A 12920-nucleotide genomic window follows, 5' to 3' on the forward strand; every position below is an offset into this window, starting at 1 on the left:
GAGTGTCAACACCATGGATAAAAGTCCCACAAATGTCTGTTTTCTTTCAATTCCAATGACAAGGCCTTGTCTCTGTCTCATCTTGCAGCACCGACCTCTGCTCCCAAGGATTTGACAGTCATTACCCGAGAAGGGAAGCCGCGTGCTGTCATTGTGAGCTGGCAGCCTCCCCTTGAAGCCAATGGGAAAATTACCGGTAAGCATCTCAGCTGAATTTCCCAGCGTTGCTCTGCCCTGGCCTGTGACTATTGACCTCTTGTGCTGTGCAGGCCTTTTGTGTATCCTTTTTCTGTCTCAGCAGCTCAGTTGACTCTCTGACCCTGTCTGATTTTCTCCTGTTACCCACCACCAACTGTAGAATTCTTTTAACAGTGCATACAGATCCACACACAGACACATCTCATTCAAGTTGCCTCATGAAGGATATGTATTTAAATTGGCATAGGCCTTTTGTTTTTCATTGATGGAACATTAAGACAACCTTCTAATGGAGGCCTCTGAGCATAAAAGACAAAAGTGAAGCCAGTTGTTTGGCAATTATGAAATACAAAAGACACCTAATAACCACGTATTTTGGTATGTATGGCACATAAAAAGGAGGTTTGTCTGGGGTTTTTTAGTTTCTGACTTAGCTTTTAGCTTTTCACTGAAATCGTAAGGTTCAGAAAACACTTAATATTGACTGACAGAAATTGAACTTAATGAATATTTCACAGTGACAGATTTTCTTTTGCCAAATATTGCTGATAACATCCATGCCTAATTAAAGCATCCTTTAGAAGCCTGTAATGTTAATTTAGTATGGAAAATATAATGGCGTTCTATCAGGGATTTTGCATTTAAATGATCACTTAGGCTTTTAATAGATGTCTCCATAGCATATAATTATTATGAAAAATATTGTATAACCCAGAATGTGCACATTATAGTCTAATTAACTTGAACCATTGGGTTAGACACATGTAAGTGTCACTCTTTCTTCTTCTGCACATGCAAGAGTTAACTAGCACTATTATAAATTAACAAAGTGACTTGGCCTTTCTGTGATACAGAGATATGCATGGAGACTGCAGCTCAGATGGTACACTTGCTTTATGTGAGTTACTTTCTGAATTCTGCAAAATGAAAAGATAATGTGAAAATTCCAAATGTGATTTAAATTTAGGCTGAGGACTTGTTTTCTCTAGGAAATTACTCTTCATGCAATAGCAAACAGAATTTTTATTTCAGCTGACAAACCTGGAAAAAGAAGAGGGGCACAAAGTCCCCCTAAATTTTATATGTTCAGTTGTCACTGTGCCAGAACTTTTAAAACTGAGGCTGGCTCATTCTAATTTTCTTTTTGTTTTCCCTCAGTGTTATGATCTATTTTCCATTGGTTCATTTCAGTACATTGGTAGATTTTGATTTGTTTATATGATGACTATTTTATTATGTTATAACCAGTCATTGATATGCATATGGTAAATCAACAGATAACAAGTTTAAGAAGAAAACAGAATAGAAGTTGTCTAAGTAAAAATAAGTTCTGACAGAGGAAAAAAATACGCATTTTTAAAAAGGATAAAATAAGTCATATGCTACCCAATGCTCCACTCTTAATATAAATAAATCTCTTCAAATAGTCACTATGACTGTTAGAATGTGTTTTCAACTCTGAAAGAAAGCTTAATTTTGCTTTTTAAAGAAAAAAGGGAAATCTGGCCTATACTAAGAAGGGGACATTTATCTGAGCAATAATATTCTGCACATATAACATCCCATTGCCACCAAGTTGATTCTGACGTATAGTGACCCTATAGGACAGAGTAGAACTGCCCCACAGGGTTTCCAAGGATGGGCTGGTGGATTCGAACTGCTGACCTTTTGGTTAGCAGCCATAACTCTTAACCACTGCAACACCAGGGCTTCACGTATATAGTGCATGTGTAAGAAACCTTACCCAAGTAGTTTATTTAGCATGTATGTTCAGTAGGTCTCACTACTAGAAATCAATTCATTCGCTCACAATGGAAAAGTAAAAGTATTCAAAAGACCAGACCACTAGGCAGAAGGTCAAGGTCTGCTAAATTCAGCTTCTCCTGAAAGTTCAAAGAAGAAGGTTGAGTTCCTTCCCACTGTGGTAGGGCATATTCATCCTTAGGTGGAGGGATGTACTCCCAGGTTCCCTTGGATTTCTGTTTTCTCCTGGGTCCTCAAATGTATACGAAGCCCTGGTGGTGCAGTGGTTAAGACCTCAGCTGCTAACCAAAAGGTTGGCAGTTTGAATCTACCAGTCGGTCCTTGGAAATCCTATGGGACAGTTCTACTCTGTCCTGTAGGGTTGCTATGAGTTGGAATCAACTCGACAGCAACCGGTTTGTTTTTTTTGTTTTTTTCATGTGTGTACAGCAGTAGAGTGAGGTGGTTAAGGGCCCAAGCTCCTGAGAGAGATGACTGAGCAAGTCATTCAGGTCCCTGAACCTGGCTTTCTTACCTGTAGATGGAGATTGTCCTAGAACCCCTCTCAGAGAATTGTTAAAATAAAGTGCTGAGAAAATTTCCCGATGCCCAGTGAGTATGTAAACAAATTAGCTGTTATTATTCCAATTTGAAATCCATTTTAGGATGAGGCTTTGCTAATGTGTCTTGCATTGCAACTAGATCATCAATTCGTAAACAGATGTACTTCAAAAGGTTAAACAAAAAAAGAGACCCGGATAATTCCAGTGCCTAAATAATTCCAGTACCTAAATTTCCTGATCATAAACATAGTTTAGGAATTTAGAGTGACAATCTTGGAAGAAACTGGTTCAAAATGTATTAAGCATTTATTATATAGTACAGCACTGGGTTTAGCATTCTACTGGAGCCCTGGTGGCACAGTCGTTAAGAGCCTGGCTGCTAATCAAAGGGTCAGCAGTTCGGATCCACTAGCCACTCCTGAGAAACCCTGTGGGGCAGTTCTACACTGTTCTATAGGGTCTGTATGAGTCGAAATCCACTAGAAGGCAACTGGGGAAGAAAAAGGTACTCTACTAAGTACTTTAGTATCTTAAGTAATCACATATTCTTATTATTTCACTTTGAAATCAAGAGAAGAGGCCTTTCTGGGATAAACAACTTATAGTTAAACAGGAAACCTTGGTAGTGTAGTGGTTAAGAGCTACAGCTGCTAACCAAAAGGTTGGCAGTTCGAATCCACCAGACGCTCCTGGGAAACCCTACTCTGTCCTTTAAGGTCACTATGAGTCAGAATTGACTTGACAGCAACTTTTTTTTTTTTTTTTTACAGTTAAATAAGCAGAAAGTAGCAGAGCTGGGATTTCATACTTTTAACTATTACACTATTTTTTGCTCTAATTAATCAACATTCTACTGGTCTAAATCTGTGATTTGCAATTGATTTTTAAGTTAGTTGACTGGGGATACTTTTTAAAAGGTCCCCAAATGGTTTTAATGTACAGACAGGGTTGTGAAATGTTGGTCTAATAAATTACTACAGTGCCCAACAGTATTGAAGATCAGTGATCAACACAGAGGAGTTTGGTTTATCAGAGATTCAGTTTCCTTATCAACACAGTTCAATGGCTGAGAAGATACCCAGTTTCTCTGTAGCATTTGATAGTCTAATCCAATTCTTTCTTGAAATTCTCTTCTCTCTAGACCTTTGTAAAACCACAGGACCGTTTTTCTAACCTTTTCCCGGGTTATATCTTCTCAGTCTTGTTTGTGAACATTTCTTTCACCTGCCCTTAAATGTTGTTTCTGAGAATGCAGGTCTTGTTGGCGATTTTAAGAGTGAAATGGTAATAATATAATAGCTGTAGCACTTACTCATTACCCTGTAGAAGATGTTGTTGTTGTTAGGTGCCTTTGAGTTGGTTTCAACTCATAGTAACCCTGTGTACGCAGAAAGAAACTGCCCAATCCTGAACCATTCTCACAATTGTTGCTATGCTTGAGTGCATTGTTGTGGCTACTGTGTCAATCCGTTTCATTAAGAGTCTTCCTCTTTTTCACTGGCCCTCTAATTTACCAAGCATAATGTCCTTCCCCGGGGACTGATTCTTCCTGATAGTGTGTCCAAAGTACACAAGACCTACTCTCGCCATCCTCACTTTAGAAACACATTCTGGATGTACTTCTAAGACAGGTTTGTTGGTTCTTTTGGCAGTCTATGATACATTCAAAACTCTTCACCAACACAATAATTCAAAAGCATCACTTTTTCTTTGGTCTTCCTTATTCATTGATCAGCTTTCATAGGCACATGAGGCGATTGAAAATATCATGGCTCGGGTCAGGCGTACCTTAGTCCTCAAATTGACATCTTTGCTTTTTAACACTTTAAAGAGGTCTTTTCAGCTAATTTGCGCAATGCAGTGTGTCTTTTGATTTCTTGACTGCTGCTGCCATGGGTGTTGATTGTAGATCCAAGTAAAATGAAATCCTTGACAACTTCAAGTTTTCTCCGTTTATCATGATGTTGCTTATTGGTCCAGTTGTGAGGATTTTTGTTTTCTTTATGTTGAGATATAATCCATACTGAAGGCTGTAGTCTTTGATCTTCATCAGTAAATGCTTCAAGTCCTCCTGACTTTCAGCAAGCAAGGATGTATCATCTGCATAACGCAGGTTGTAATGAGGCTTCCTCCAATCCTGATGCTGCACTCTTCTTCATATAGTACAGTTTCTGGGATTATTTGCTCAGCATACAGATTGAATAAGTATGCTAAAAGAATATAACCTTGACCCATACCTTTCTTGATTTTAAACCATGCAGTATCCCCTGTGTCATACAGTAGCCTCAGTGACTCTGCATATTCTTTCCAACTTCTTTTGATGCTTCCTGCCTTGTTTAATATTTTGCCTATAGATGCCTTCAGTATTGCATCTCTAGGCTTATATTTTTTCTTAGAGTTATTTCAGCTTGAGAAATACTGAGCATGCTCTTCCCTTTTGGTTTTATAACTCCAGGTCTTCACACATTTCATTGTAATACTTCATCATCTAAAGCTACCATTTGAAATCTTCTGTTCATCTCTTTTTCTTCATCATTTCTTCCATTTACTTTACCCACTGTACATTCAGGAACAAATTTCTGACTCTCTTCTGACATCCTTTTTTGGCCTTTTCTTTCTTCCCTGTCTTTTTAATGACTTTTTGCTTTCTTCATGTATGATGTCCTTGATGTCATCCCGCAACTCTTCTGATCTTTGGTCATTAGTGTTCAATGTGTCAATCTGTTCTTGAGACAGCCTCTAAATTCAGGTTGGATGGACTTAAGATTGTATTTTGGCTTTTGTGGAGTTGCTTCAATTTTCTTCAGGTTAAACTTGAACTTACATATGAGTAATCAATTGTTCTGCAGTCAGCCCCTGGCCTTGTTCTGACTGATAGTATTGAGCTTCTCCATTGTTTTTTCTACAGATGTAGTCAATTTGCTTTGTGTGTATTCCATCTGGGAATATCCACATGTATAATCACAGTTTATGTTGTTGAAAAAAGGTATTTGCAATCAATAAGTCACTGGTTTTGCAAAATTCTATCATGTGATCTCCATAATCATTTCTATCATCAAGGCCATATTTTCCAACTACAGATCCTTCCTCTTTGTTTCCAACTTTCACATTACAATCACCAGTAATTATCAATGCATCTTGATTGCATGTTTGATCAACTTCAGACTGCAGAAGCTGTAAAAAAACTTCTATTTCTTCATTTTTGTCCTTAGGGATTGGTGCAGAAATTTGAATAATAGTTGCATTAACTGGTCTTCCTTGTAGACATATAGATATTATCACTGACAGAGTTGTACTTCAGGATAGATCTTGAAAAGTTCTTTTTACAGTGCATGCAACACTATTTCTCTTCAATTTGTCATTTCTGGCATAGTAGACCATATGATTGTCCAATTCAAAATGACCCAGTAGAAATAATCCCATTGAGTAAAGTTCTTAAAATGCATTATCTCAGAGGAGAAAACTGAGACAGACTTACATTAAGGAAGTTCCCAGAATGGCACAGTTTTTAAATGGTAGAGCTATGATTTGAGATCAGGGCTTCCGAAACACATGGCTTGTGATTTTTGATCACTCAGAAGGAGGAAGATGGCTCCTGGTTTCCTTATCAATTTACCTATAAACAGTTTTCAGAATAAGTTCCTTCAAGGTTAAAAGTCCTGACTCAGTTGATCTCCTTGTTAGTAGGGATCATGCTACATGTCTGGGTCTTCCCAGTACTAAGCAACCTACCTGGCCTGTGAAAGGAACTCAGTATTGGTTGGGAGAATGTATGGGAAAGGACAGAAGGGAGGAGAGATGGAGTTGAATACATTCTGAACACTTTGCTTTTGGGATTATATCTACTTATTTCTATAAGCAGTGCCAAATGACAGATAGATGATTTACATTTTATACATATTTTGATAAATGTGATTCCTATTGAGTTAACAATACCAGAAAGTCTTACAGCCTATGTCAGGATATAATAATTCACTATTTGGCTGGTTGTAGTGGGTGACAAACAAAAACAAAGTAGAAGGAGGAAAAAGAAAAGGATAGAAAAAGAGACTTTGACACAGAGAAATAGAAACAAAGGTACAGAAAGGTAGTGTGAGAGACTAATGAGTTTGTTCCAACCTGTGTGGTTGTATAGAAATCTGTGTGGTGAAACTAATGATGGATTTAATTTCCTTCTAACGTAACAAATGTACACTTCTAAATGAAACTGAATGCCTTCTCTAAGGCTGATTTTTAGAGCTTGGGATGGCATGATCTATTTCTATTTTCCATCCTAGTTTAGAATTAAAAAAAAAAAAAAGGCAGGTTTCCCCACAAGTATTGGAAAATTGCTCAAATACAGTTTGAAGATGTCAGAAACTGATACTTGCACCTTCAGCTTTAGTTACTTAATGCCAGAGCTGTCATCTTTAACTGCTTAATGGAACAATTTTTACCTAGAAAAAAAGCACATGAAGGCAAATATTTTATTCTCATTTGAGAAATGGAGAAAATCAGAATTAAATGTAGCTGACATGGGAGGGGAACACAATTCTCCCAACTTTCAGGTTCACCATGCATTTACAACAGTCTGTGACAACTTCAACAATTTCATTACATGTCATGAATGTAAAACATATGTGCTTACAGAAACTCATTCAGTGCATGAGTTTCAATATTATGTGAAGACTATTTTATTAGGTTCATTAAGGGATACAAAAGTAATCTAAGATCTAGATCCTGAACCCAAGGAACATTTTCATCCTGTTGAAAAGACATGCATATAATAAAAACTGAAGAATATTACCAGTATCAGGGGCTTCTCTTCATTAGGTGTGGTTCTTTAGATACAAGAATGGAGACTGTCTGGCTCAAAGAATATTAGGAGATTTTATTGGGACCAAGTTATAAATGAATGATCATCTATGTGTTTCAGTAAATAACTTCTTTATCTGACAATATTTCACAATTCCTTTTGAATTTTACCTTTCTAATTTTAATACTCACCAGAGGGAGAAGTCATACAGCCTTTCTTTCTAAGTTTTAATATGAATCCAAGATTTTTTATCTTGATAGGCTTTATCTTCTTTTCATCTGTTAGCCTCAAGGTATTCATCTTTGAACCATCAACATCTCAAAGAAATGCATATAGAGAGAGAGATATACATGTATATCCCCCACACATCTGTCAGTTTGTTATACTGGGGGCTTCTGTGTTGCTGTGATGCTGGAAACCATGCCACCGGTATTCAAATACAAGTAGGGTCACCCATGGAGGACAGGTTTCAGCTGAGCTTCCAGACTGAGACAGACTAGGAAGAAGGACCTGGCAGTCTACTTCTGAAAAGATTCAGCCAGTGAAAACCTTATGAATGGCAGAGGAACATTGTCCGATATAGTGCCGGAAGATGAGCCCCCAGATTGGAAGGCACTCAAAAGACGACTGGGGAAGAGTTGCCTCCTCAAAGTAGAGTCGACTTAATGACATGGATGGAGTCAAGCTTTCGGGACCTTCATTTGCTGATGTGGCATGACTCAAAATGAAAAGAAGCAGCTGCAAACATCCATTAATAATTGGAATATGGAATGCATGAAGTATGAAGTATGAATCTAGGAAAATTGGAAGTTGTCAAAAATGAAATGGAACACATAAATATCAATACCCTAGGCTGAAAAGGACTAATATTGGCCATTTTGAATTGGACAAATATATGGTCTACCATGCTGGCAATGGTGTTGCATTCACCATCAAAAAGAACGTTTCAGGATCTATCCTGAAGTACAACACTGTCAGTGATAGGATAATATCCATATGCCTACAAGGATGACCAGTTAGTATGACTATTATTCAAATTTACACACCAATCACTGAGGCCAAAGATGAAGAAATTGAAGATTTTTACCAACTTCTGCAGCCTGAAATGGATCAAATATGCAATCACAATGCACTGATAATTACTGATGGCTGAAATGCAAAAGATGGAAACAGAGAAGAAGGATCGGTAGTTGGAAATTATGGCCTCAGTGATAGAAATGATGCTGGAGATCACATGACAGAATTTTGCAAACCCATCAACTTCTTCATTGAAAATACAACAACATAAATGACAACCACACACATGGACCTCACCAGATGGGATACACAGGAATCAAGTTGACCACATCTGTGGAAAGAGACTATGGAAAAGCTCAATATCATCAGTCAGAACAAGGGTAGGGGCAGACTTCAGAACAGACCATCAATTGCTCATACCCAAGTTCATTTTGAAGCTGAAGAAAATTAGAACAAGCCCACAATTGCCAAGTTACAACCTTAAGTATATCCTACCCAAATTTAGAGACCTCAAGAATAGATTTGATGCGTTGAACACTAATGACTGAAGACCAGATGAGTTGTGGAATGATATCAAGGACATCACACATGAAGAAAGCAAGTAGTCATTAAAAAGACAGGAAAGAAAGATAATACCAAAATGGATGTCAATAGAGACTCTGAAACTTACTCTTGAACGTCAAATAGCTAAAGCAAACAGAAGAAATGATGCAGTAAAAGAGCCGAACAGAAGATTTCAAAGGGCGGCCAGAGAAGACAAAGTAAAGTATTATAAGGAAATGTGAAAAGACCTGGATTTAGAAAACCAAAAGGGAAGAACACACTCGGTATTTGTCAAGCTGAAAAAACTGAAGAAAAATTCAAGCCTAGAGTTGCAATACTGAAAAATTCTATGGAGAAAATATTAAATGATGCAGGAAACATCAAAAGAAGATAGAAGGAATACACAGAATCACTATACCAAAAAGAGTTGGTTGACACTTAACCATTCCAGGAGACAGCATAGGATCAGGAACCAGTGGTACTGAAGGAAGAGGACCAAGCTGCACTGAAGGCATCGGTGAAAAACAAGGCTTCAGGAATTGACGGAATGCCAATTGAGATGTTTCAATGAACAAATGCAGAGCTGGAAGTACTCACTTGTCTATGCCAAGAAATTTGGAAGACAGCTATCTGGCCAATTAACTGGAAGAGATCCATATTTATGCCTATTCCAAATAAAGGTGATCCCACTGAATGCAGAAATTATTGAACAATATCATTAATATCACAAGCAAGTAAAATTTTGCTGAAGATCATTCAAAAGTGGCAACAGCAGTACATTGACAGGGAACTGCCAGAAATTCAAGCTGGATTCAGAAAAGGATGTGGAACACAACAAGGGGATTCTGCATGCTTTAAAGTCAGGAAAGTATACGTCAGGGTTGTATCCTTTCACCAGACCTATTCGACCTGTATGCTGAGCAAATATTCCAAGAAGCTAAACTATATGAAGAAGAACACAGCATCAGGATTGGAGGAAGACTCATTAAAAAACCTGCCTTATGCAGATGACACAACCTTCCTTGCTGAAAGTGAAGAGAACTTGAAGCACTTACTGATAAAGCTCAAAGACTACAGACTTCAGTATGGATTACACCTCGGCATAGAGAAAACAAAAATCCTCACAACTGGAACAATAAACAACATCATGATAAATGGAGAAAATATTGAAGTTGTCAAGGATTTCATTTACTAGGACCCACAATCAACACCCATGGAAGCAGCAGTTAAAAAATCAAAAGACATATTGAATTGGGCAAATCTGCTGCAAAAGACCTCTTTAAAGTGTTAAAATCCAAAGATGTCACCTTGAGGACTAAGGTGCACCTGACCCAAGCCACGGTATTTCCATTTGCCTCATATGCATGTGAAAGCTGAACAATGAATAAGGAAGACTAAAGAAGAATATTCAATATACCATAGACTGTTAAAAGATCAAATAAATCTGTCTTAGAAGAAATACAGCCAGAATGCTCCTTAGAAGTGAGAATGGGGAAACTAGGTCTCAAATACTTTGGACATGTTATCAGGAGGGATCAGTCCCAGGAGAAGGACATCAAGCTTGGGAAAGTAGAGGGTCATCAAAAAAGAGAAAGACCCTCAACAAGATGGCTTGACACTGTGGCTGCAACAATGGGCTTGAGCATAGCAAGGAATGTGAGAACGGTGCAGCAGCGGGCAGTGTTTCGTTCTGTTGTTTATGGGGTCACTAGGAGTCAGAACCAACTAGATGGCACCTAACAACAACAAAAATAGCATACATACTTATAAATCTCAAAAAAATCCCAAACTCGTTGCCATTAATTTTGTGTCATAGCGACCCTATAGTGTAGAATAGAACTTCCCCATATGGTTTCCTAGGCTATAATCTTTAGGGATGCTGACTGCCACATCTTTCTCCTGTGGAGCATCTGGTGGCTTCAAACCACCCACTTTTCAGTTAGCGTCCGAGCACTTAACCACTGTCCCTCCAGGGCTCCATATATGTGTGTGTGTGTGTGTGTGTGTGTGTGTATATATACATATATATATATGTGTGTGTGTGTGTGTGTGTATACATGCACATATGCCATGTATCAAATAAGGAAGTGATTCCCAACACAAAATTGCTTAATCATAGGAATCACAAGGGGTTTAGTTTTCTGGGGCTACCCTTACCCAGTCATATTAGATATCTATTGGTGCATAACATTACCACAAACTTAGTGACTTAAATAACACACATTTGTTATCTCACAGAGTCTGTGAGTCGGGACTCTGGGAACAGCTGAACTTGGTATTCTGCTTCAGAGTCTGTTGCAAGATAGCAGTTAGAATGTTGGCCATGGCTGAAGTCTTATCTGAAGCTTGACTGGGTAAATATTTGCTCCAGGTTTATAAGGCCATTGGCAGAATTCTGTTATTTTCTGGCTGTTGACCAGAACACACCCTCAGATCCTTACCACATTGCACTCTGCAGGAAAACCAGCAGAGCAGAGAGCCTATAGAGAGTCTGTTACCAAGACAGAAGCTACAGTCTTATGAAATATAATCAAGGAAGTGATTCCATCACCTTTTATGTATTCTATTGGTTAGAAGCAAGCATAAGTCCCACCTAAACTCAAACAGAAGGGATTACACAAGAGTGGGACTACCAGTAGGTGAGGATAATTGGGGGCCATCAAAGAGCTTGTCTGCCACACTTGTTAATTCAAGATGCCCTTTCTTGAGGTTTGTATTTTTTAACTTGTACCTACTCTTCAGGCAGTCCCTATGAAACACCAAACTAGGAAAAAAGTGAAAGCCAAAAGAAAAATAGATGCACATTTTGAGTATGGGCCTGAATTTAAGAGAAATAGACTTGTGGGTGTTAGAGTTTGTAAGCTTGATTAATCCTACCAAATCAAATGGAAGAAATAACCAGTGCAGAGTCCAAAATGCATCCCCCAAAGGCATAGTTTTATAAGGAATCATGAGATTAAGCAATGAGTGAACAAAATCATGTAAATGCTCTTATATTTATTAAAACATATTCCATAGTTCAAAGAATGGAGAGTTCACAATTGAGGAAAGTTTTATTACTTAGACATGGCTTAAACTAGGCCTTGATGGATGGGTGGAATTTGGATAGAGAAGGTGAGGAAAGGTGGAGTGGTGTCAGCAGGGTGTGTAAGGAAGAATAAGAAAATGGTAAAGAGACGAGTCTTCCTGCAGCAAGAGTTTGTGCTGAGATGTAGGAATTGTGTGTGCTTATTTTGGAAAAGGAGAGAATGTGAGTCAGAAAACCCTGTGAAATAAATCATGGCAATGATTAATGTATAAGAGTCCTCCATCCAGGTGGGACAAGTGGGCCTCAAGAGGGAGGAATAGGTAAATCAAATGAAAACAGTTTTTAAGAATATGATTGAAAAAGAGTGGATTCAATGCATAAGAATATACCTAGAGACATTTGTGACCTACGTGAGATCATCGTGCTGGTTTGGAAGAGGAGGGCAACCTCATATCCATGCGCCAAAGGAACATAAAATGAGTCTTTCCATAGTTTCATCTGACAGTGTAATATAAAATTTATGAATTAATGTTTTTGAGTAAAAGCTAGCTCATTAGTTGGCTAAGCATGATGTTAGAGTATGAACATTTTACAAGGATACCTGGATTTGTTCTGGTGCATCATAGACTATCACCACTGTGCATACACTAGCATTCAAGTAACATATCCTCTAACATGGAGAATAAATGGCAGATCAACTTATGGTTTATTGATATTTGAGATACTAACTCAATCACCTACAGTTATTCAGAAATATTTATTTGCCTAGGTGAGATGGCCTAGGGGGAAAATCATATGGGATTTTTAGTATGGAGGTAGAGGCTATCATCCCAGCCCTTTTACCAAGCAGCTGGGTCAACTTGGGTAATTCCCCCTGCTTCATCATCTGTGAAAGGAAGACAGCAAACACGTCCCCTGCCAAGCTCACAGAATTATTACGGTAATAAAATATGATCATTTATTTTTATAACACTTTAAATGTGCACGGCATTTTATACTTTTCAATAGGTATTTATGTTAGTATAAGCCAAAA

General features: G+C 38.0%; 1 protein-coding gene across 1 annotated transcript in view; it reads left to right on the plus strand.

Annotated features, from left to right (window-relative positions):
• DCC (DCC netrin 1 receptor) overlaps positions 1-12920 on the plus strand; it is a 1314656-nt gene that overhangs the window by 1167218 nt on the left and 134518 nt on the right. The window contains exon 19 of the mRNA XM_049901020.1: positions 89-196. Within this exon, the coding sequence (XP_049756977.1) occupies positions 89-196 (108 nt within the window). The remainder of the gene's footprint in view (positions 1-88; positions 197-12920) is intronic.

This window comes from Elephas maximus, chromosome 11 (assembly GCF_024166365.1).
Source record: "Elephas maximus indicus isolate mEleMax1 chromosome 11, mEleMax1 primary haplotype, whole genome shotgun sequence".
Taxonomy (NCBI): domain Eukaryota; kingdom Metazoa; phylum Chordata; class Mammalia; order Proboscidea; family Elephantidae; genus Elephas; species Elephas maximus.